The sequence below is a fragment of the Pieris rapae genome, chromosome 7 (genome assembly GCF_905147795.1).
Source record: "Pieris rapae chromosome 7, ilPieRapa1.1, whole genome shotgun sequence".
NCBI classification, from domain to species: Eukaryota; Metazoa; Arthropoda; class Insecta; order Lepidoptera; family Pieridae; genus Pieris; species Pieris rapae.
The window spans coordinates 7,999,218-8,024,472 of NC_059515.1; the positions used below are offsets into that span (position 1 = coordinate 7,999,218).

General features: G+C 31.9%; 1 protein-coding gene across 2 annotated transcripts in view; it reads left to right on the forward strand.

Moving 5' to 3' along the window:
- The window catches only part of LOC111004181 (forkhead box protein O), a 72,757-nt gene that overhangs the window by 2,278 nt on the left and 45,224 nt on the right, over nucleotides 1–25,255 (forward strand). For both annotated transcript variants that reach the window (XM_022275072.2, XM_022275071.2), the window contains exon 2: nucleotides 370–575. In XM_022275072.2, the coding sequence (XP_022130764.2) occupies nucleotides 370–575 (206 nt within the window). The remainder of the gene's footprint in view (nucleotides 1–369; nucleotides 576–25,255) is intronic.

The window sequence follows — 25,255 nt, forward strand, 5'->3', positions numbered from 1 at the left end:
AATAAAATTATCTCTTATCCATAACTAAACCTTTCTCTTTATATATTTAAAAATATAAAACATATATTTATCTACAAATGACAGAAGATTCATATTTGATTCTTAAGAACGTTTGTTAATGAATTAGAAGTATCCATAACTTGGAGACATATAAATAATTATAAATTTAATTTCTTGTTAAAAATATCAACGATACGCGTTATATAGTAAAAAATGATAAATAATATTCCAATTATTAACATTAAAGAGTAGACAATTAGCAAAAAAACCATTAGACAGCTGAGTTAGAATTGCATAAAAACCTTATCAGTTGAATACAACATGCACGCAAAAGGCATAACCTTTGAATAATAACGGTCAACTTTCCAGGCGCGCCACCGTTGCCAATAGCAACGAAGAAAAACTCCTCTCGCCGGAACGCCTGGGGAAATCTCTCCTACGCTGATCTCATTACGCAAGCCATCACATCATCACAGGACAAGAGGCTGACTCTGTCACAAATCTACGAGTGGATGGTCCAAAATGTGCCATATTTTAAGGATAAGGGAGATAGCAACTCGTCAGCTGGTTGGAAGGTAAGTTTTTTCTGCTTGAATTAAAGAAACTCAAAGCAATATTAGGGCGGGTCTATGATTTTCTTATTTGGTGATTGTCACGAAATGCATTTTCGAGGATGACAAAAAATTAATACGTTTATGTTAGCTTACTTTACTTACAGTAAATCGGCTTACGTAATACATGAATGGAATACAAATCGAATGCGAAAGACATAGATATATCGTTTATTACAAACAAAAACACACAAAATAAACCAAGAGAAGAAATTCAATAAAAGATATAATGAGAGGTATATTTTTTTCCCATTCATTGATTTCATTAATTGTGTATACTGTTTAAATTCTATAATACTATTTATCCTATAGATAGTTCCCTGTCTATGAATAGAATACCAAAATCTCATTTAAAATAGTCGTTTAGTAATCTTCTCAGAAATTCTGAAAATATATTGGTCATATTAAACTTGTTAATTGTGGAACTGGGGAAAAACTACTTTAGCATTACCAACAGTAATCTTTCCGAGAAGTCGCGCGCATTTTGGCAGAACTGCGCAGTAGCTTATGTTATCTGAAGCAGAGCTGACGTGCGATAAGTACTTATCATAATAAACTTCCATTATACACTAATCCGTGTTACGTAATCATTATTACAATATAATGTTGAAAACTACATTCGCAATATTAAATGTTGGTGAACGGATGAGATGTCCGAATGTCCAATGTATGGATACAATTTAACACGGAGCAAGCTATGGGCATAAAAGTAACGGAGACGAATTTAAAAGAAATAATGTTCAACATTAAATTAAGAGGCATCTTTTTGGGATTTGCTGTAAAGGTCATACAAAAAGTAGTAAAAAAAAATAGGTACTAGTGTTTTATCATCCGAGTTACCAATACTATTGAGCTATTAAATACCGACGACTAAATAATTGGAGAATTATCTGGAAAATATTTATAAAAAAAAATATTACATTTTTAAATGAAATGCTTCAGTCTCACCATGCTGAATTGCAAAAATTTTTTTCACAAATATGTAAACAACTAAATAATTCGTCCCTTAAATGTACTTGCAAAAATCTATTTTTTTTCGGTACTTGATTTATTTATGGTTATAGAGATTCTATATATATCCTAAATGAATCCCATTCAAAAGTTTGTCTATTATAGATAATAGTCACAAACTACTCCCACCGGAACCGTGACATTTTCTATGAAATATATTATTACAACACCTGTTACTTATCATACATAATTAACTGTATGATATTCAACGGATTAAGCTGTGCATAATTTCAGCCAAATTAACTCATCGAACTGGTGACCTTCACGAGCGTACTCATGGCATTGATTTATGTTTACGCATACAATAGCCATTTTAACGCCGGCTCCATGCCAATACAACGTTTATTTATCATGTAATTGCGTTTATATTTCATTGAACCTGAGACGGTGCTAATGTATGTCTATCTGATTAACAAGGTGTAAAATCACTCAACGATGTACGACTAAAATACGCGATTTAGGGTGAATAAATTCAGTAATATCCAGATATAGAATTACTGCTTTTACTGCTGTTTACTAAAATAAATAATAATACTTAACTTTTAACTAAAAATCCTTTGTTTTAATAAAATACTTTGGTGATTCAAATGTTACAAATTCACTTTTTATAATACTATTGACTTTTATTAGAAGATCAAAAATTACAAACATTAAATACGATATGGCAAAACTGTACTTACATATATGTATATGCTATACAACAATCTGCTTAATATTCAGCATTGTTAGACTGTAAAATTTTATTTGAGCATATAATATAGTATCATAAAAATGAGTACGTAACCTTGATATAATGTTTATAGGATATATATCCACAAAATATTAGAAAATAAGAAATTGTACAGAATCATACTGGACTTTCCCCTATGTTGAAGAAGCTGTGCTATTTTTTTAAATAATATCTCTATTCAGTTTTCGAGGAATTTGTGGACAAACATTCACTTTAAATTTGACACACGTGTATTTTAACCTGTATCGATATTTATTATTCAATGACAATATCTCATACGGGTCAAACTGATGAACTCTTATTGAAGGAACAATATGAATAAAAATTTAATTTTGAATTAAAACTTCATCGTAGTCAATGCTTAGTTGTATCTCTTAACGAAAAAAGACTGATTCCAAATAACAGTGGGAAATATGCAACAGTCTCTGTTTTATCTCGCCGAGTTAAATTCGTATTCATTGTATTGGTCAGGTTGGGTCCTGCTGAATAATAAATAAATTCCACCGTTATGAGAACCCGTTAGACACTTCGCGAAATCACCGATTATCCTTACGTCAGCATTTTCCATAGGCAATTTTTTTCTCTGTTAGTAAAATATATGCAGCGACTTTCGCGGTGACTTTTGTAGTATTGATTAATCAATTAAATACAAGTATGTGTCTGGATACTTGTGTTGATGCCTTTACTTTGCTGTCTGCCAGGCTTTTGCAGAGCCTCAGCTATGTTTGCCTAGGATCATACTAATGACTTCTGAGCGATATGTCGGAAAAGAACGGGATCCCTTTTACGCAGGTTGCTAGGAAGTAGTAGAACCATGCCCAGACCTTAAAAGGTTGTGGCGCCATCGATTTATTTATTTATATGTTAACTAGTTAACTCAATCATTAGAATATTATATTCTAACATATCGAACGCCTGCAGAATTTCTCCATTCCGCTGGCAGCTCGGGTAGCCATACCTATTAGAGTCAGACGTGACGCGCATCTTCTTCAATTTCTATTCTTTTCAACCTTAAAACTCCCTCTCATTTTAAAAATCATTCAAAATTTTCAGGTCCTTATAACTATATGTTATGCTCCTCCAATATATGTTTATTCGAAATTCTATCCCACAGATCCTTCTTCGGCAAGTGATTTAGGAACTCCGCCTGTAAGTAGTGGCAGCTCGACTCGATACCATTGGCTACGTCCCTAAAATCCTCTAAAACTCTTCTGCATAAATATTCCTTAATCATATCCCATCGTGATCAATCGTGACTTATGTAATTCTTGCATTTCCTCTTCTTGCCATTCGTTACGCTTTTTAGACTTTAGTTTGTCTTTTTAATATTTTTTTACTAGGGTTGTCTCTTGTTATCGATAAGGCCCCTGGTTGCATCCCATATAATTTTTATGTACTTATTTAAATGCAATGAAGTGTAAGTTAATAAAATAAAAGACACAGAAAGCCTTCAAAAAAGGTAAACATCACTTCACATTATATAACGCTTTCGAACGAAAAGTGATTAGATCTTTAAGGTCATAGTGCTTTTACATGTACCAGGCAGTTTTAAGATGTAGGTTTGTGGCGTATGAAATGAAATTGTTTTTGTTTTTACTTTTTTATTTGACAATTGCTTGTGCAGTTCTTGAGATTAATGCATCTTATGCCCCCCATTCGTGGGTGATAAGGAATTTATTATTATTGTAAATATAATAATAAAAAATCGAAAAAGTCAATGAGTTGGAGCGTCATTACTTTTTTTTAACTGTATCCTCTTCATTTTAAGTAACGACTTCGCTCAATTATAATTTATTCTATTATCTAAAGGAAAATTCCGAATGAGACCTTTCTTACTAAGTAATTGAGGTTATTTTAATTTACACAAGCGCCATCTTGCTGTGATAACCGACATTATTTGCACAGAATATTATGTGAAAGATAAGATGCGCAGGCACTCATTCATGGATAATGGGTTTTAATATGATAAATATTTGTCATATTCTGGATTTTCCATTACTATCACAATATGATTATATTACTTAGGGTTGGATTAGTTTTCCCATTGTTAACGCTTTGTTGTACGCTGTATGATAATTTTCTTTTTATTTCTTCTTACATGGCTTTCAAAACCAGATATAAACAAAGCCTTTAGGTTCATGAAAAATAATACTCTAGTAATTGAAATATTTACAATTAACCCAAGTTTACATACTTCGTCTAACACCGTTCAGAAAAAATCATAGGCGACATAAATAGTCGAGACTTAGATCGACCTATGACTTCCGAAACCTTTTTGACAAACTGTATTAACACAAAGCACATGGTCCCTTGTATTACAGGCTTATAATAAAATCAAGGCAGAATTATATACCTTGATATTTAAAATTTACATCCTCAGAAATAATTTATAAGCACTGCCGTTGTTGCGTTTGGACGGATGGGTCATTTATAATATTATGGTTATACTGCGTGACCATGGAGCCGCAAAACATGCGCAGAACTTATTCTAGCAAAAACAAGAGTTCGCTTCATGCACAAGCAAACAAGCGTTTTTATACATGGATAAAACTGAAATAAAAACGTTAAGTAATATATTTAGTCTGGTATTTTACGCCTTTTTTATCGTATTATTCTTGCTGTCTCTGTATTATGCCTTGAAAACGCTTGGTCTAGACATACCTAGTAATTACCCTCTTTTTTATTTTTTTATGTTTTAATTTGTTTAAGGTCCCGGTTTGATTCGTGAGCCAATTTTGTTGGGTTGTTACACAAAGTTGATTATCAAGATAATAATCGCTGCAATGAACTAATTAACTAGGCTTTTACCATTTGACAATTTACACTAAATTGATTTTTTTTCTATTATTTATTAGCTTTATATTAATTAAGTCATAATATTGTCAGTTTTTTACTTATTTATTTATTTATCCTTATATTAATCATATTTGTATTTTTAATCTAGCCCTTGAACTACAATACTTTTGTTAATGCGATTATTTATTTGCATGGTGTCTTATAAATTCAAATAATACAGTGATTTATCGCTGTGCTAAGGTTAGTAGAACATATCGATATGATAAGCTATATAACATTGACATAATTTGCTAAGTGTGACATTGTATCAAATAATTTCAAATACCGCTGCTGATTTTAACGGCAACGATTAGCAAGTCGCGGGTAGAAAGAAATATTATAAATCCAATTGTTTTCGAAGTAAATCATGAGACATTTTGTATGTACCTTAGTGTACCTAAAGCTTTTTCTCGAAGGTACCATTAGATTCTAAGATATTTACGGTACTAGGAGGTTGAATATAAAAGTGTCTTACAATAGTGTACGGCTGCTGGATACTCGCAGAACATTATCACAAAATATAAAAAAAAAGATAGATAATAGCGGTTTGATTTAGTTAACCCCTATGTAAGTCAAAATTTTAAATTCCCTTAAAGAATTCGTTTTTAATAAAACTTTTAATACTAAATGGCGTCGTTCTGAAATTAATGTAGTTCTTTATTCTTTTTATTATATTTTTTATATAAGGGCAATGATATGTATTTTATAATAAATTTAACAGAATTGCGCATTTATTTGAAGAAGTAATAGAAGAGAAAAGAAGAAAAGAATAATATACGAAAAAATGTCATTTGTCTCCTGAATTAAGGGTGTAATATATATTAAGGCTTTATGAATATGAAATATAACATTAAATTTATATAATATCCGTTACTTGTTAACCATAATGATACCAAAACTTTTATTATGCTTGAAAAGCTGAGAATAATTATGTCCATATATCGCTTTTCTTGGAAACCTATCGTATACGCCTTCCCTATTAAAACTTGAGTTTTCCTCAGCTTAGGATTGTAGCTGGTATCTTGTTATGGAAACGGAAGTGGTAGCCGATAAACTTGGAATCACGATATTGACATACATTTTTGTATTTAACTTTCGCCGCATAAAATATACATAATATAAAATATAAAAAAGTTGTGGAAAATATACAAAAAATGTTTGTCAAATTTCTTTGTTTTAAAATTTATCAATGTTTCGATAGTTTTGCAGGTTCTTGCTTATATTTTATTTTAGACAACTTAGAATATAGACGGAGTCGGCAAGACTTGCTATTTCTACATGCTATCCTTAATGGGCGCTTTGCTATCGTTAATGTCTCTTAAATTCTCTCCTCCATATGGAACAAGATACACAAAACTATGACATCCATTATCAGGAAATTGATCTTTCCCACCTCAGAAAGAAAGATGTCAAGTAGTACTTGCAGAAGACTCATACATACATATATTGTTTATCTATGTGATCTGTTTCGCTGCTTTATTCTTCTGTATTGTCTTAGTATTTTGTCTTATAATATGTATAAGTATGAGCTATTATATTACTTATAATTAAATAAATTAATAATTAAAATGATTGACTTGTGGACGCAGTAGAAATCGCAGCTTACCTATAGGCTATAAGTGGTATTTTTACTAACAAACTTCAAACACAGTTGGATTACCACACACACTTTCAGTCGAGTGAAGTTGGTTCGAGGCCAGTGACGCTCTACCATGCTTTCTTGATTTATGCCTATGACATAGCTTAGAAATAATGAGCCGGGTTGTCTCTCTCCCTAAAATATGGCGAGGGGGCGATGGCTGGCCATGCGTCATACTCGTGAACGGGTGCTACTTGTGGTGACTGGTCGTACTTGAATTCGTGTATGCGGTGATATTAGTTGTGTCTACTACTTATTTCCGTGTTGTTCCCACGAGTATGTAAGTGCGTGTTCCTATTTCACCATGCCTCCTGCTGATAGAGGACAAATCCTTCTTTTTAATTTATTTTATTATTCTTGATTACTTAATATGTCATATGGAACACGGTGTAATGGTTGCAGCTCCCTACAAACGTTGTGTAAAAGAAAAAAACTTGGCGATTAAAAAGAGTGGCGGAGAGTTTATTGCCACTTCTTCTCTTCCCTTCTACGCCCGTGGTTTAAGAACTGGCAGTAAATGTAAATTTACAATTTATTAAATTTTTTTGACGTTCATAAGTGTACTTGTTTCCCTATATGAATAAAGATATTTTGTTTGTTTGTTTGAATAACATTTAAACTCTCTTTGGGTTTACGGCACGTTTACTTTGTTACGGCAACTTTTAATTGATCATCTAATATATACCAAACAGATAATAAATGAATACATTATTAATAAAATTATTTATTAAGAAATCTTAAATGTACAAAGAACATCAACGATCTATTTAATTCGTATAGATATCTTATCACAGTAGCAACAAGTTGGTATGAGAACAGTAATTGTTTCACTTCCATTACATAATATTCTCGCTATCGTTTTTATTTAACTATACATTTGAAGCAATGGATATGGTGATTTCTTTAAGAACGTGATGTGACGGGTGAATTTGGCCTTGATATGGCTTGTTTAAACGATATCGACCCAATTGACTCTGGGACTTAGGAAAGTTACGGTCATTTTGTTTGCTTTATAAATAAGCGTGAATATCGGAAAGCAATATCGATAAAAGACTTTGAATAGCAATACGTCTACGGGTTAAAATTAGGAATACAGATTAAGTTTATAGGTCGGTAAAGCACATTTATACTTTTAAATGAATTTTTGTGATGTCTGTTAAAGTATGTAATTTTTCTCTATAAAAAATACGAAGTAAATAAAAAAGTTTCAAAAAATATAATGCAGTCAATTATCAGATTTACTTTCCTCGCTCAACGAATAAGTATCGCAATACAGCGAGGAAATGCTGTCATCTTTCAAGATACACTACCACAGGAGACAATCTTTTTGTTTGTAAAATGTTTTAATTTTCTAATTATTAATTTAAGTATGTTTCATAATTTCTTTTATAAATTGACTAAAAACAAACAATTGTATAATTAAATGACAATTTCATAATGGACATATATAGTATCCAAAAATACTAAATAAAATAAAAAACATATATGCTCATTTTTAACTGTTTATTTTGATGAGATAATGGTTCGCGTCGCTTGATTGTTATTTGTAAACAAATCACGTGAGCGGTGGTTTTGTTTTTACGGAGTGCATTTTCATTTAAATGAAGGTTTAAATACATACATTATAATATAAAAACTGCATTCGTAATTAAAAGCAATGATATCAATCCACAATTTATGCTTATTAATGCCTGTTTTTCCTCTTCGCGATAACTTATCTTGCAAAGAATATATATAATAAAAGAAATATATTATTTTTCCGTTTTAATATTGAAATTAATTACCCATGCAATTTGAAGTGTCTGAAATGTGTGGCCATTTTTATTATAACAACTTATACGCGGTCAAACGAAAATTAATAAATTGTAACATTCATATCATTGAATAATCGCAAAGTACCAGTGATCACAGTACTTACAACTTTATTTGAAAGATATTCTTAATAAAGTTTTATCTCGCTGATACTCTTAAATTTAAATATTAAAAGTTCCACAGCTTATCACAGATGACCCACAGACTTGACATTGTCATTGCATCTGTCAAATGTCATAAGAGATTTTAAACGTATTTAAATTTATTGTTTAGTAGTAAAAAAGCTGTTACTTAAATTTAGTAAATTACATTAACTTACAGACTACCAAAGCAGCTATTAAATGTAAATATTAAATATATCTTAAATCATATTTGCTCTTGTTTTTCACCGAGTGACGTCCTTTAGCGATAACCCTAGAGTCGCCGTCACCTCAGTGTTCAATGTTTATTGATATGCCATCTGCTCACATATACATAATGTGAAAACCATGGCAAAATTATTTTCTTATTGGATAACTCATTTGCGAATATGAGGTATCCTATTAAAGATGATATTTAAAGATGGCCACGTACACAAAAATATTCCTCTATTTGGTATTATATTAATGTTGAATTATTTATGTTTGGGTTGTCTGGAAGAAGCTTTTCCTATGTATTAATTTATTTTATTTTATTTTTATCCTGTTTTTGAAAATGAAGAAGTTTATTCCACATTTTCCTCTTACCCTAGCCGGGTTTTTCAAGTCGTATTTTAAATAAATATTTGATTAGAATTAACTTATAGCTCTCATAAACATGTATATCCCGTAAAAGAAAAGGACCTATAGGACATTTCTATTACTATTATTAAATGTGCCTATAAATACCGACGCTTGCGGATTTCAAAAAGCCGGTTTAATAACGCGATTCCTCCGCTTTCCGTTACAATTAGAATGGCTGTATACATATTTGTAGAAAAATCATATACATAGTTCTAAGTTGGCGGTTTTACTCTGCCAATTTAAAGGGATCTAAGTATGAGTCCGGTCAAGAAGCTCTTTGAATTTAATTATACGAGAATCTAAGCTCGCGCACAGTATCAACTGAATCTTACGCTACACAAATTCAAATATCGAACACTTGTCGTGAAAAAAGTATAAATCAAAAGGCAACTGATAAATAAAACGTTACACCTGAAACTCGTAACAAGTTTAGTTTAACCTTGGTCATAAATTTACCGATACAAATTTGTTCCACTTTTGATATACGCCGGGGATATTTGAAAGGGGCGAATGCAATAGACTTGCACACCACCTTGCCCTGATTGATTTATACGTCTTGTTTGTCACAGAACCGATTTATTTGAATTCCTGCCAGGCTCGTAGCCAACGGATTAATATTGGGCAGACCTCCTCGATATATCCCCGACTTTCGGCAATAATTCAATATTTCATCCAGCGGGCCGGGACCTACTGTGAATTAACATACAAACGTCAATCGTTTCATGAATAAAAAATGTATTGGATTTAGCGGAATGACTGGCGCGTCTAGCGGTTTACTGCGTATGAGTTGATAGCTATAAGACACTTTTATGACACAGTTTATTTTTGACTAGCGACTCGAATCGAGTCGCAGGACTACTTTGTAAAACAGTAACTAATTTCCTGACAGAATAAATTTGCAGTAATAAAACTTAGCCAAACTTGGGCCCTCACCAATTTCCCAATCAGAAATAAGGTTTGTCAAAAGCAAGGAGAGGAATTCATGAAATATAAACATAAGAGTTGTGGTATTCCAAAGGTCAAGTGGAGTCGTATGCGACACACACACACCTTGCGAGGAACTGAGAACTGGAGTAATCCTATATAGAGAATTAAAATACATTAAACACAAAACTGTATTGTAAAAATGAAAAAAAGGCGTTTTCCGCCTGTATGGGAAGATGCAATAAAACTGGTTGCAAGCAAGGTTTGATCAAGAGTGGGGCAAGTAATGGCAGATCGACAGAGCTTGGAGGAGGCCTTTGTCGGGATTGGCAAACTTGAGTTTCTTTTTAATTGATTGTAAAAAAAGGAATATGTCTAAAATTAAGGCAAGTTTTATTTTTAATGTAACAAAATATCGCGCGAGAATCTGGACTAACAGTATAACTACTCGTGCTATTTAAGAGATGTATAACGACAACGAAACCTTATAATAATTGATTTGGTTACCGAAGCTAACTCTTATTAAATTAAATCATATAATTAAAATGTACTTTAAAAATTATCTATAGATAAATCGCACGATTGTGATTTGTGCCTGCAAATGCCTCCTAAACTCATGGCCGTGGTGATTTTATCGCATTATGCTAAGAACTGAATTTGACTGGACATTTCAATTATATTTATATTTAACATCACATATTTATATGTAAACTTTCGAGTTAAAAAATGTATGGTCATAACAACGATTTGGTTATATATACATATACATACTAAATACGTAGAGGAATGTATGCCCTAAATGATGGAGTCAAATTTCTTTATAAATTGCTGAGCGTGTAGTGTTATTAATTTATAGCGAGTCGAAATATTCCACTACGATGCGGACGCATCACGTCTAGAATAACCGGTTTCATATTCAAAATGCTTGGCATACATAAGGCGTATAATGGTAGGCGTACTGCGAAAAATTGTCGTTCTTAATTTAAAAATATTTCTTCTTTTGCCAGGAACATGAGTTAAATTTATATTTAGAATATGCACTGTCCTCATCAAAAGGTTGATACTCTTTCGTAATTGTTAGCGTATTTTTGCTATTAATTAAATATAAGAAAACATTTTAACTTTTTATTTCAGGAACATTTGCTACTTTGCAATCAACATATTTGTTGATATACTTACATATACAGTATAATTCATACTTTAAGTGTAAATTTTACATCATTTATTTTAAGCTTAAGTCTCTATAAAGCATATATTATAGGATTTTTACATCAGATATATTTTTTAGTACACCTATTTATGGACTGACTCGTTTCTTTGCAAGATAGATGTCAATAAGGCTGAATTGTATAATTGCGATCAAGGAATTTTATTCTAATTTCTAACTTCCGCCTATCAGGGCTTGATTGGTCAGACCCTGGTTCAGTCAATGGTAGCACAAACGGCCTGGGTTCAAAAGTACAATATAAGTTCCGGAAAAAAAGGCTGCATCCTTTACCCCATTAACCAAGCCTATTATTTGGATAAAAGTTAAGATTGACACTCTTTGTCGCATACCTGTGGAACTTATGAATATTATTTCTGAATTCATACTACCTACTAAGTTTAATATTTTAATAAGTTTTCACCACACTTTAAAGAGTGGTAACGTAGTAATACCTATCACGGAAATGCACCAGTGTGAGTAACCAAATTATCACATAAAATGATGGGTTCCTCTTGCACCCTTGGTTCTATACATATATCATACGTAAATTCATGCTTATAAAATGGAATGATAAAATGGAATATTTGATAAATGATACTCAAATACTTTGCTGAAATTTGTGTGTTATTATACTTTAAAATAGTCGTTTATCCTATTTGTTTTATAATCTAGAATGTTCTAACAAACAAGCAAGTCTTTCCCACAGACCATCAGTTAAAATATAAAATATTAATAATCCAAAGAATCTAATCTAATAAATATAATTATTTCTTTACATATATAAACACACTACTTATTATTATACAATTATAACTAAAATTCTTACTCTCTTATTTATAAGTCGAATTCAATGTTTTGCTACCAAGTTTAAAGTTACTATTATTACGATTTTACTTTCATACATACAATCATAATTGAAATATAAATACATTAAACTACTTAATTAATTTAATATTCGTTAAAGAAAAACTATTTTCAATTTTAATATTAACGTAAATATAATTAGCCAATTAGTATGCAATTGAAACTTAGTAATATTTCAAGAAATGTCGAAAAGGGTTCTACTCAATAATATTCCACAAAAAAAGCGTTTAACTTCCCACCAAAAGGCTATACAACGCCTTGCCACGTGGCATCAAAATATAGTGTAGCCTTGAAGGCCTCCGCGTTTACAGAAATTAACGTACTTTGTGAATAGTGCGTATAAGATTATGAGCCCGTTTAATGTGGCGTATTTACCCAAAAAAACTGCAAAACGGAATTGTTTTTGCGTGTATTACGTCAAAACAGATATAAAATTTATTATAACATTAAATTGTTTTTACGTAACACACCTCCAATTTAAAACTACGAGAGGTATGTCTACTAAATGCGTATTAAATACCAGATTTGCAAATAAATACAAAAAAAAAACCAATGGTCTATGGACTTTAGAATGATTAAAGGTTGTATGCGTCGATAGGTCTGATATTTCTTAATTCAAATTTAAAATGTCTAAAACAAACGCCGGTCGTAACCTGCAATATTCCAAATTCAAATGGATAGACATTTGAAAAGAGAACGTTGAATTGGATCCTCGTCCTTTATACTGAGTATTTAGATGTTTTGTGGAATTATAAAAGGAGATACCGAACTTGTCATCAATCCTACGACGGTTCCCTTTCCGCACAGACTATTGCTGAATATTCTGGATGTTTCGATCCAGACAGAAGCCACTAATACAATGATCATGATTCCTTAGTATTAGCATTGACATCTAAACAACGTGTTTACGCTGGGGCACGGCTGTGTTTACAAACAGTAATTTGTTTACTCTTGACACCGCGATGCAAGGCGGCGTCAGCGTAGCGTCATTCATACAGCGTCACTCCCCCGCCCAGGCCAGTTAGGGCTGCCAACTACACATAAACAAAAGAACGTATTTATATACCAGACATTTAATTTCAAACTTCCTATGATTGTAAAATTGTGTTAATTTAAAGTATTTAGATACGGAAGAAAATGATTTAGCTGTTTAGTCATAATTGTAATTTCAAATATCACTATCCCATATATTTCCAGTTTTAATAGTCATAGTTTGGCTGAGGTGTGTTTGATGTCATAGTAATACGAAATAAGACGTAACTAAATAGTTTGCTCAATTTAATTGCACATTAAGATCCTTCTAGAAAGCTTTATTATCAACCCTATCTCAGTTCACCGGTCACCCAATCGATCTCTATTGCGTCTTAATATTTTTAATGTATTCTTGTCTTACGTACCAAGTATTTATTGTTTTACATACATTATACTGCATAGTATGGTTTAATGTTTAATACCTTTAAGCGTTTGTCTCTATAATCTGCCTCATATGAGGTCCTCTTTCCCTTCTCGAGGAAGTCCTTAATATCTTGGTCCAACGCATTATATTAACCTTTAGATAATAGAAGGGTTATTCACTAACAATGGAGATTAACACTTTATAGATTTTTTTTTCTATTTTTATGCTTATCTGATAACTGGTTCAAAATTTCACGAAACGTTCTTATTTTAAATCGACTTCCCAAAATCAATGGAGGCGATATTAATTCGACATATATATATTTTTTTCTTTAAGCCGCGACGGTAGATATGTTAATATTATGTATTCGACCTTTAGCCTCTGACTAACACAGCGATTTAAATGATTATGTAATTGTTATCAATGATATCGACGATTGTTGGAAAAATTCCGATATGCAGAAAGTCATTCTTTTACTAGCCTCGCGCTGATGGGTATTTGAAATATAAATGTAGTCTGTGTAAGTAGCATGAAATTGGTAAACATAAAAACACACATCTTTATCATATTAGTATGAAGTAATACTATATGAATGAACTTTAAAATTAGCTTCTTTATTTTTTAGTACAAATACATATATAAAGTCTTTAAATTGTGTGGAATCTTAATGGTTTTATAACATAATTTCAATCATTTAATAATTTCTGACACATTTTGATTTCATTTCGCAATAATTTAAAATCATAATTACAAAATTCCGCCCGCGTGCCTGGTGCAGACAAGATTTTTGGGACATCTACCTTAATAATCGTAATTTTTTAATTTTTATAGAATCATGTAGAAATATGCACATATTGCACTTAAAGCAAGTAGTTTTTTAAATAGTATTCGAAATCCACAACTAAACCACAGAGCATTGACAAGAAGAATAAATATAGAACATGCCACTCATACCAGTGTTTGGTAGGTACTAATTTGCTATACAAATGCGTCACACGCCGACATCTCGTGTATGCAAGGTCAAACGAGTGACTGATAGTGATATAACCGACTATATTTCCTAAATATTCAAATTAATGACACTCAGAAATTTGACATGAATTGATTTTTGAGTGTGTTCGGTATGGATTTGACACTTTACCGTACTGTCAAAGGGGTTTTGCTTTTGACCATCTAAAGCAGTGTTTCGGAACCATTCTTGCACCCCACTATTTAATTTTTAATATGAAACTTAAATGTTAGGATATAGGAGGAGTTTAGTAGAAAATTGTTATCGAAAAGTAAGTAAATTTTCAAAACTTTATAGCTAAAATTTTAATTCCAAATAATATTCGAATAATCTGACCCACGGGTCCCTTTGGGCCCACGTTGGAAACTAGTTCTGGCAAGGTCTGGTTCATAGACTGTTTTTTTTTTTTTCTTTAGAGCTGCTACCCCTGACTTTTGCTTATCAGGGTCCTTTTTTTGCTGTATTTATTTTGTTCATTCAATTTTTTTTTTTAATATTGTTATGTTATATTATAGACTGTTTGGGAATTCCAAAAGACCTTGGAGACGTATTCGCATTTTATCAGTATTGGTATTCTGTATCTTCCAAAAGCGTCTTTAATGTTGAATTATTAAATCACTTCAAGGTTGTGACTTTGCTTCCTTATAAAATACAAAAAAAATATATAGTGTACCTCTAGAATATCCCTTTTTTATCATAATATGTAATCTTAATGGTGTTAATTCCATGTGTGACATCTTATGTAAATAAAATCGAAATAAAGTTGTGACTTTGTTACATGCAATAAATTTTAAATTCAGAAAAAGTATCAAAAATGTCAAACCTCAATATTTTGTCTATAATTGAGGTAAAATAGCTCAAAAATTAAGAAATATCAATTTTGGTACATAAACAGATTTGATAATTTCGCTGAAGAGAGGTCAGAGTCGCACTCTCACGCCACTAGATCAACACTGCCCACAATCTCGTCTTAAGGAAATATACTGAAAATACTAAAAATAATACTAAAAATTTACTACTTTATACTATACTTACATGAGAATCCTATGACACTTGTTTAAAGTTACCATTTATATTTAAAATTGTACTACAACGTTTTCTAGTATATCTCTAATATAAGTAGTCCGAATTACTAAACCTTTTCTGTAGATTCTGAGTAAATCAATGGACCTCTGACCTCTATCATCAACATCAGTACTTCTCCTGCGTCCAGAAACATTCAACACGTGCAGTCTGTGCTGGAACGCGCACAGAATAAAAACTTGTAATTGATAACTCGCCCTTCGATAGTCTGTATTAATTTTTAGACCTATTTTTTATGAACACTATTTATAATATGGATATTGGTATGTTCTTCCTTGCCTTTAAAATATGTATAACAATTATTATATAAGTTATTAAATACGCTATTAATTTAAAAGCAGGAAAACGTCTTGTTGCATATTATTACGTTAAACGCGAAAGGCCTGCCGACCTTGCTTGGCGCCTAGTGTCCCTCGATTAATGTACGTTCTAGGTTATGTTAAACTGCACCTTCATAATATATAATATCAGTTGAAGCTTAGTGCCTAAGACCATGCGAGCGAGCAAAAGGGGTTATGTACTAGTCTAAGAAAAGCAGAAAAATATAAGTGTGTAGAGTTTACTTCAGTAAGCAGTTGTCATCTGTGAAGGCTATAATATTGTTTTAAAACTAAAATAAATTCTTGTAATTTATTGCTTATTATTAAGCAAAAATAACCAGCAAAACAGCGGGTTAGGCATAAGATCGGCACTTTACAATGTTTTTTTTTTAATTTATCAGCCCACTAGCATATATAATACAGCTCCGGATAACTGTTTATTCCGTTATATTCGCGAAGAATTCGAATGAGAGGTGACTGATCTCCATCCCTGTCGATAGGTTGGGGTAGATATATTATTTAAAATCATGAAACAGTTCTGTGGCTTCACAAGAAATCTAAAGAATATTATGTGTACAAAATCCAAATATTAATATGCAAATGTAAAGTTTTCAAATAAAATCTATTTAAATTTAATACATTGAAACCGGTCGGCAATGTTACTTAAGAGAATATAAAACTAATGTACTAACAATTTGCATATTATTCCAAGCCTTTTAAGAATTTATTAAATAGAAATAAGGTTTTTCAATCGCAATTTTATAACTTGGTAAGATAATATCGCAAAAGACATTTTACTGGTGCTGCCCTCTGTATAATGTAAAAATAAATGCGAAATCGAATTTAATTTGTAAAGTACAAACATATATAATATAGAATGGATCCTTGACATTTTGCACGTTAGTTATCGTTGCAAGTGGTCGCGAGTGTAGAAATATATAAAGTCGTTTACCAAGTCCCAGTCCCCATACTTATTAAATATATAAACCACAGTTCTTCGTCTTACGAATATATGAGATAATTAATACAAAGAAGGATTTTCACGTTTTAAAATTATCGTAACAAAAAATCTAAATTAGCCTCCAAGACGCTTGGTGTGCTCAACAAGGCGAGACGGTACTTCACACCGGCCCACTGTTTGTAACTGTATAATACGAAAATTCGGCCCTCCCATGGAGTACTGTTCTCAGTTCCAGGCGGGTGCTTGATAATATTCAACGAAGAGCGATTCGAGTCGTCGACGTCTAGTCACTTTCCGAGCGGCTTCATCCCTTGTTGCTTAGAGATACTTCCAATTGAGTTTCATAGTTGAGGCAGAATACGTCGTATCACCTCGACGTCTGTTACACAACTGACTTTTTAAGGAAATTTTTCCTGCGCACCATCACTATGAGGTATCCCCACATATATTTTCGAACCAATTTGACTTAGGGTCCGTCAAGATTGCAGAAAGGCTGGCTACGCACTTGCGAACTTCCTGTATAAGTATCCATGGGCGGCAGTATCCCTTATCCTGTCCCCTGTATTATTAAAAAATAACGTGTACAATAACAATTTGTAAAAACTAATATAAACTAACTAACTTTATAGCAATGTTTGTGGTGTTAAATGTCATGACTGCCTCTATCACTGTGGCCAAGTAATTTACAGTATTAGTAGTATATACTACAGTACAAACAATTTCAATGTTCCCTTGTCCTTGTCATTCCAACCAATATTAGACGTTTATATGATAAATTTTGCCTAGGAAAACCGCTAAATAACTATTTTCGGATTCGCTGTTTGTAATTTCGTCCAAACAGGATTAAAAAAAAACTATTCCTCTATGTTGCATAGATTATTTATATAAAGTTTTTCGTATTATCAGTTACTATTCGATAGCTTCTTACGTTTGCTTGATGAATTCTATTGAAAAATAGATTCTAGTTTATTAAGTAAACTTTTCATTGGTATAGTTTTAAAAAAGGAAACGTTGCGCCATGTCGCTTCCAATTGGCCAATATCGTTTCTTGACCAATTACAAGCGAGCGACATGATCAGTCGTCTATACGCACTAACGGCCGCCACATAAAAAAAGGAATTTATGTACACTCATTGTCCCAATAATACTAATTGAGCTCACGAAGTTTCCACGAGTGGAGTTAACAAGTGGCATTTAATCACCTGCTGTTTCCTTATCATTATTTATTTACTATTGTTAACTAATAAATTGGCTAGTTCTTAAAGATAACTGATGACATGTTGGGTTTCTTGATTGATTTAATATACTTGCAGTTTTACTTACGTAGTTACTTACACTTAAATAGTTTTTAATATAAAATTAATGATTATACGTATCCCCCGAACATTTTTATAATCAGAGAAGCCGTTCTTTTATTTCGAGGTGGAAAAGGATTTGGACTTACGAAAGTTGCAAGTGTGTGTGGAACTCGACCCACACTAGAATCACTGCTATTCAGAGACTGAGTGAGCAAAACCCACTAAACCACCTCGAGTAGTTCCTACAAAGCCACGTTGCAGAGGCTCCGGGGTTCTTCTAGCAACATGCCGGGACCTCAGCAGCATAAATATTACACTCTTCCGGTGCAGCAAACACTACATAGGAGGTAGGAGTTGGGCTATCAGAGTAGCCTAGTAGTAAAGTAAGGTAAATCGCAATCTTCAAAAACCGCATAATAATAATCAGTGTATTTCTCCACGATAGAACTACACGTGTACACACACAGGTAAATTGTATAAGACTTTCCGTTGGGGTATAAAACATTTATAGATTCCGAAAACTCGGGACATGACAGGAGATTAATAAGAATAATTTATACTACCCTTTTTTCATGTTCAATGTTCAATGCCGTTTGCGCAATCTTAAAAACTTTCATACTAAATGTGTAACAATTCATTTATAGGTCTGAGCGCTGTAGTTTGACGTATTACGTATACAAACTTGTTTTAATATGCTTAAAACAATTATTTTATTCCCAATTTCAATGAGCTTGCCAACCTTAACATGAAAGACAATCTTTTAACCTTGCTAAAAGAAAGGCAATTTATAATAAGAGCAATTTGAAAGTTATTTTGCGTTTTTAATCTATGGCAACTACGGCTCCCAATTTCAGTTTATAAGAAAGACCCTTTGCTGAATCATGATTCCTCACTGACCTTACATCATATTACTGGCATGACAGTAAATAATGGCCTTCAAACATTATTTGTCCTTTTGATGATTATTGATTGAATTTTTATTCAGATGTATATCTGTTATCATAAAGAAGGTAGAATTGTATTTTTGAACGAATAATTCATGATTCGTTCTACGTTACATACATTTAGAGTGTGGCAATGTTTCGGTTTAGGTAGTCAGCCTCTAGAAGATACAAACAAACTTAAGTAGAAGATATTAACTAAACACTCACACGCACACCCTTACAGTAAAATTTGAATTATAACATTTTGTTTTGTTAAAATAGTACAGGTATCCAAATAAACGTAGAATATATAACCAAATATTGTGAGCCCTACTCAACGATGAGAAATGTACATCTGCTAATTGAATTAAGATTTCTTATATATCCAAGTCAGTTTTGATATTACACAATCACTATTTAATAGTATTTTTTTAACGATTAGAATACATATAATACGTGGAAAAACATTTGTAATTATCTATGTTAGTAGTATCTTATATTGTCATACTTGATGTAAATAAATATAATACAGGGGCAAATGGGGCTGTTGCGCCCCCATCTGACGCAATAGCTTTATAGATGGAAGCGCACAGACATCAAGAGCTCTCTTTGGATACCTCAAAAACTGAAATCCTCATATTAATAATAACCCTAAAATATAGACGACGGATCGTGCCTTATATCAGACCGAACAAATTGTCATATTTAATAAAGTTCAATAAATAACAGTAACAGTTTGATAAAAATAATTTTAATATATGTATTTTGTATTTTTGGGATTCACCTGTATCAAATTTTGTATACAGGCGATGAAACGGGTAACAAAATTTAATAAATGCCAATTTTCGTAAAAATATCAATACGGCTAAATATAATCTCTATGCAGGACGCGAATAATAATTCGGTATAATATAAACTAGGGTCGTCGCTCTAACTATAAAAATAACTGTTGGACTAGTACACTTATCATGATGTCCTTATAAAATGGTCATTGCTAAGCCCACTCCACGCCTTTCATTGTCCGTGAACCGGCGCAAGAGCGTCGTAAAGTATGACATTTTACCGACGCTTCAATGGCGCACGACATTCGAAGTAACCTTGCTGGGTCTTGTAGGACGCGCACGTTATTTAACGATCACGGAATTAGTTTTTAACGCTCCTCTATATAATTACACTAGTGGCTTCCAATAAATTTCAGAAGTAACTGCAAGAAGACGCTATATGTGCCGTAAATATACAAAGAATTTAAATACGTGCAATACCGTGTAAAATAATAATTTACATTTTAATTTTATACTTTATTTTTAGATGATTAAAAACTGTAGTTTAATCGAGATTGAGAATGAAAGATATGGTACTCAATACAATGATTGAGTTTGATTTTTAGCATTACGTTAAAATTAATATTAATTATACGTTATACATGATTTTTGTTTTCAATTTATATATTACCTATATAACACAGGATATATAAAAATTTGGTTGTGATTCATGTAATTTTATTTATTATCTGATAAAAAATGTCTACGTTATTTTACAAAATCATCGTTTGCCCACTGTCTTATATAATAATACCACCTGTTTTACACACAAATTCGATAACACATTACATAGTCTGATACGAATAATGGATATCAATAGTTTTGGTTAGCTCACACAAATATATATACACATATAGAATTATATATCACCTAACATTTAAGTACCTAATATAAAAATGCTTTATTACGATGAATCATGTTTCGAATGATAAGACGAAACACAAACCATTAATCGCTCATTTAGCTAATGAAACTTATGAATGAGGGTATTAAAAACACCTTAGCTTACACCTAAAGTATCGAACTTTAAATAGCAAGGAATTTAATTAAAAACTTTTTCCCTGTCACGCATCATTGCCCGTCCACGAAATAATGCAGCTGGCCGGTCATTGACCTCTCCAGTGCGTCACATTAGCTCTTAATAAAGCGCAAAGCGAGAAAATAACTTCGTAAGTGCAACTATCTATATTATTAACGGTGAACGAACTAAATTCATAAACCGGTCGTTATGTGGCACATCATAAATTTAATTCAATACCTTTTAAACTGTCGATTTTTCAAGTACATTACGTATGTTATGACTTGTGCTTCCCGTTACCAGTACCTGCCAGTATTAGTACAATATTATTTTATTGAAATCGTCAATTACATCGTAACAAACCGCAGTACATATTTCATAAACGAACGTACGTTTTGTTAACTATTGATTTGTCCTAATCACTGAAATAAATGAACGAGTCAATATTTATTCTATTTATTTATTAACACTTCGTTGTAATTGTAGAAATATAATTGTAATAATTAAATAAAAAGAAGGGTAACTGGTGATCTTTCAGGCAACAACTAGGAAAAAAATTTAAATAAGATAAGATAAGCTCATGATGTACATACATAAGATATAGTTATTAAGATATAATTAATGAAACAAAAGAATTACAACATGTAAACAGTGAACAGGACAATAATAAAGGACACATGAAAAAGAAAAAGTAAATACATGAAACTCGTCTCTGTAAACTTCGTTTAAGAATAGGCGTGCATCTGTGAAGAACAAATCAAGAAAGTCATACTTACAAAACATAACGATTTGTATAAATAGTCTGCAAGAATCCATTTTACTAAAGTGAAATTGCGCTTACGCCGGTCCGCGCCATTGAAGTCGAACTTGACGCGGGTACTGTGGGGTTTTACTCACAAAGCCCTTTGCTATTCAGACTGGTAGTAAGAGCCCAATAAAACGCCTTAGTCCTCCATAAGATGGGCCTTAGGGGTTCATCAAGGCATTTCAATCCAAGGCTGCAAGCGTGATTTGGAAAACTTTGTCGTCCTTGCATTGTGCTAACACAATAAGCATAGCACCAATAGTATTCTGAACGTGTTGATTATGAAGAACACGCATATCTTGAAACGTTGGTATGCTGATCATGTCTAACGTGACCAGACGTTCCGATTTGAATGAGACTGTCCCTTTTTCCAATTACGAGTGCTTTTGTCCCCCAATGGAATTTTGGAACTCAAAATCGTCCCGTTTTCAAAAACCGCGCTGAATCATAGCAGTAGTACCTATATAAAAACAACGTAAGTTTCATTCTTATTAGAAATCGTCACTATCTATTAAAACAAATTTCTTCTTTTGGTAAATATAACTAAACATTATGGGTACCTATATTTTGTGATTTGTAACCAACTTACTAACTTTTCTGAATAAATAACTTTAAAAAAGTGTTTTTTTTTTCATTCACGATTTATTTGATCTAAATTAATATTGTGATCCAAGTAATTAAATTATTTTACTAAAATTAAATTAAGACAATATGTAGTAAATAAATTATATATTATATATTATCTTCGAGTCTAAGATGTTACCTGTAGTTTAAAGAAAAATCACAGCATTGGAGCACAAGGCTGTCAGTTGAGTCGAACGCTTAATCAGATAGTGTAATATCACTTACATAATTTAATTCAGTGCGAACACGAGGCAGCTTAAAGTCCCCCACCCCCTGGGTGCCACGTGGACGTACAACAAGTGGTACGTTCGTGCGGAACACGCATGCGCCTTGGCAGCTCGTGGTACTTTTCCACTGCGATTTCGCTTTTACATCGAAAGCCTTGCCTGAAATAATTGAAAAGTAAATCTATTTATAAACGCAAGATCACATTGTTCCAAGCTACAAGAAAATAATTAGTGAGATATGGATCTGTTTATTGTCACTATTATACTTAAAAATCAATATTGTTTATATACTCAAATAAATTGATTTACATACAATTTATCGACGTAATAGGATCTCCTTGGTAGTAAAATGCTCTACATTTGTTTAAAAATACGACTGTTGAATTTCTACTGACAAAACACCTTTTACTCGGCCTTATATTGACTTAAATAGTATCGGAGATTGGTTTCCAAATAAGGTTATTATATAATCTTTCAAGGTCATAATCACGTTTAATTAAAAGACATATCATTGAAATGGTATAACGATAATAGTTATAAACAACAAGTTCGTCTGTACGATTTTGTTAATTTATTAAATTGTGGCTTCGTTTCTTTGTGTTGGATTCATAGTCGAACTACGACTCTCGTTAATGAAAATCTAATATTTTTTTGATATTCGGCAGTCAAACATAAAGCTAAATCTTGACTCTTTCCCCTATTGTACCAAACATAACATTCAAACAAATGTAAATACATTGATAGCACCTGGGTCCAGAAATATTTAAACAGAAATTGACTGTATTCCACTTCACGGAGTTTTTTACAACATTCAAGTGAAACAATATTTAGATTTATTAATGAAAGTAAAAGTTATTTAAATTACGAAAACACATTTATTTATTACAGTAGTTATATTTTACATTTATTTATTACAGTAGTTTATTTATACAGCATTTAAAATTGTCTGAACCCATGAACCCAACAAAGTAATAATAAAACTAATTTAAAATATTAAGAAAAGAATCAAAACAAATACATATAATTCTATAGGTTTATATCGAGAGAAGAACGATAAAATCCGACAAGGTACGAAAAAATACCCTTACAATAAAAATACAGACTTCTTATGTACCTGTTGTTTTATATTTTTATCTATAGCACGAAGCCTCGCGTTGCCATGACAACGCCGGGCGGCGCGGCCGCGGCGGCTGCTTTATCTAGAATTTTATGATTTCAACTATGAATTTTAATGACTGTTATCTATTATGTAACGAAGTATTTATGACAAATATTTTATTTATCTAGTTTTAAATCATTGAATAATGTTATAATTGTGCTCACTTTTTTCATGTGATATCGTATACTGCGTTTTAGGATAGAGGTTAAGTTCGCGTAATCAAATATGTAATATTTGAAGAATTTTTTGCAAAAGTTTAAATGAGTTAATCTAGGTATTTACTAGTATGACGTAGAAGATAAAGTAGATATCTTAATAATCTACAAGTGTAATGTTATCGTTTTTAATTATGATATTTGATAAATTAACCATTGATTACTATTCTACTAGATAAAATATATGCATATATGCACACGAAAATGTTCGAATAAGGCAAAAGGAATAACTCCACGTTGTGTGTGTTTTTAATTGTCATTTTAACCAAGAATTAGTTATCGTTGTGAATAGCGCCATCTGTTACTTCAAAGACGAACACTGACTTCATTAAAAAATATGTGTAACCTTCGTTATTTAGGAATAGAAAATTTCACATTAGGAAAATATATTATACCCCTAGTACAACTTAAAAGTGTCTAATTGTACTCGTAGTTGACTTAGAAGGCTCTGACGGTAAAAACTTTTCCGGCGTGATTGAGCAATACACACTAAAATAATCCCCCGTGCCGGTACGACTCCAGTTTATCGACAGCGTTTGACATAAATTTTATCATACTGTTCTATCAAATACTGTAATACTCAGCCACTGAGACGGTAATTTTCGTTTACTTTGAGTAATTATAGGTTAAATATAGCGGAAATCACACGTGTTGTAACTAGAGACGATGTTTGCCTCGGGTAGAATTAGCCCTTGAGATTAACACGTTAACATTCACTATTTAGAACGAAATTACTTTAAAAGAACCCTTTGTGAGGTATCTAATAACATAGATTGTCTTAGGTTTATACTTTATGTACTAAATAAAACTTTTTTGAAAAAAAAGCAACAGTTTCACGGTTATATTAAAAATATATATTTTTTTTTGTCACGTTTATTAGAATGTTCCTATGTCACAGCAGCGATAAGGACACAATCACTCAATAAAGAGAGCTTTAGGAACTTTGCTATAAATGATAATTACTTTTAAATGCAATTAAAAAAAATATGTTCATCTGTCAAA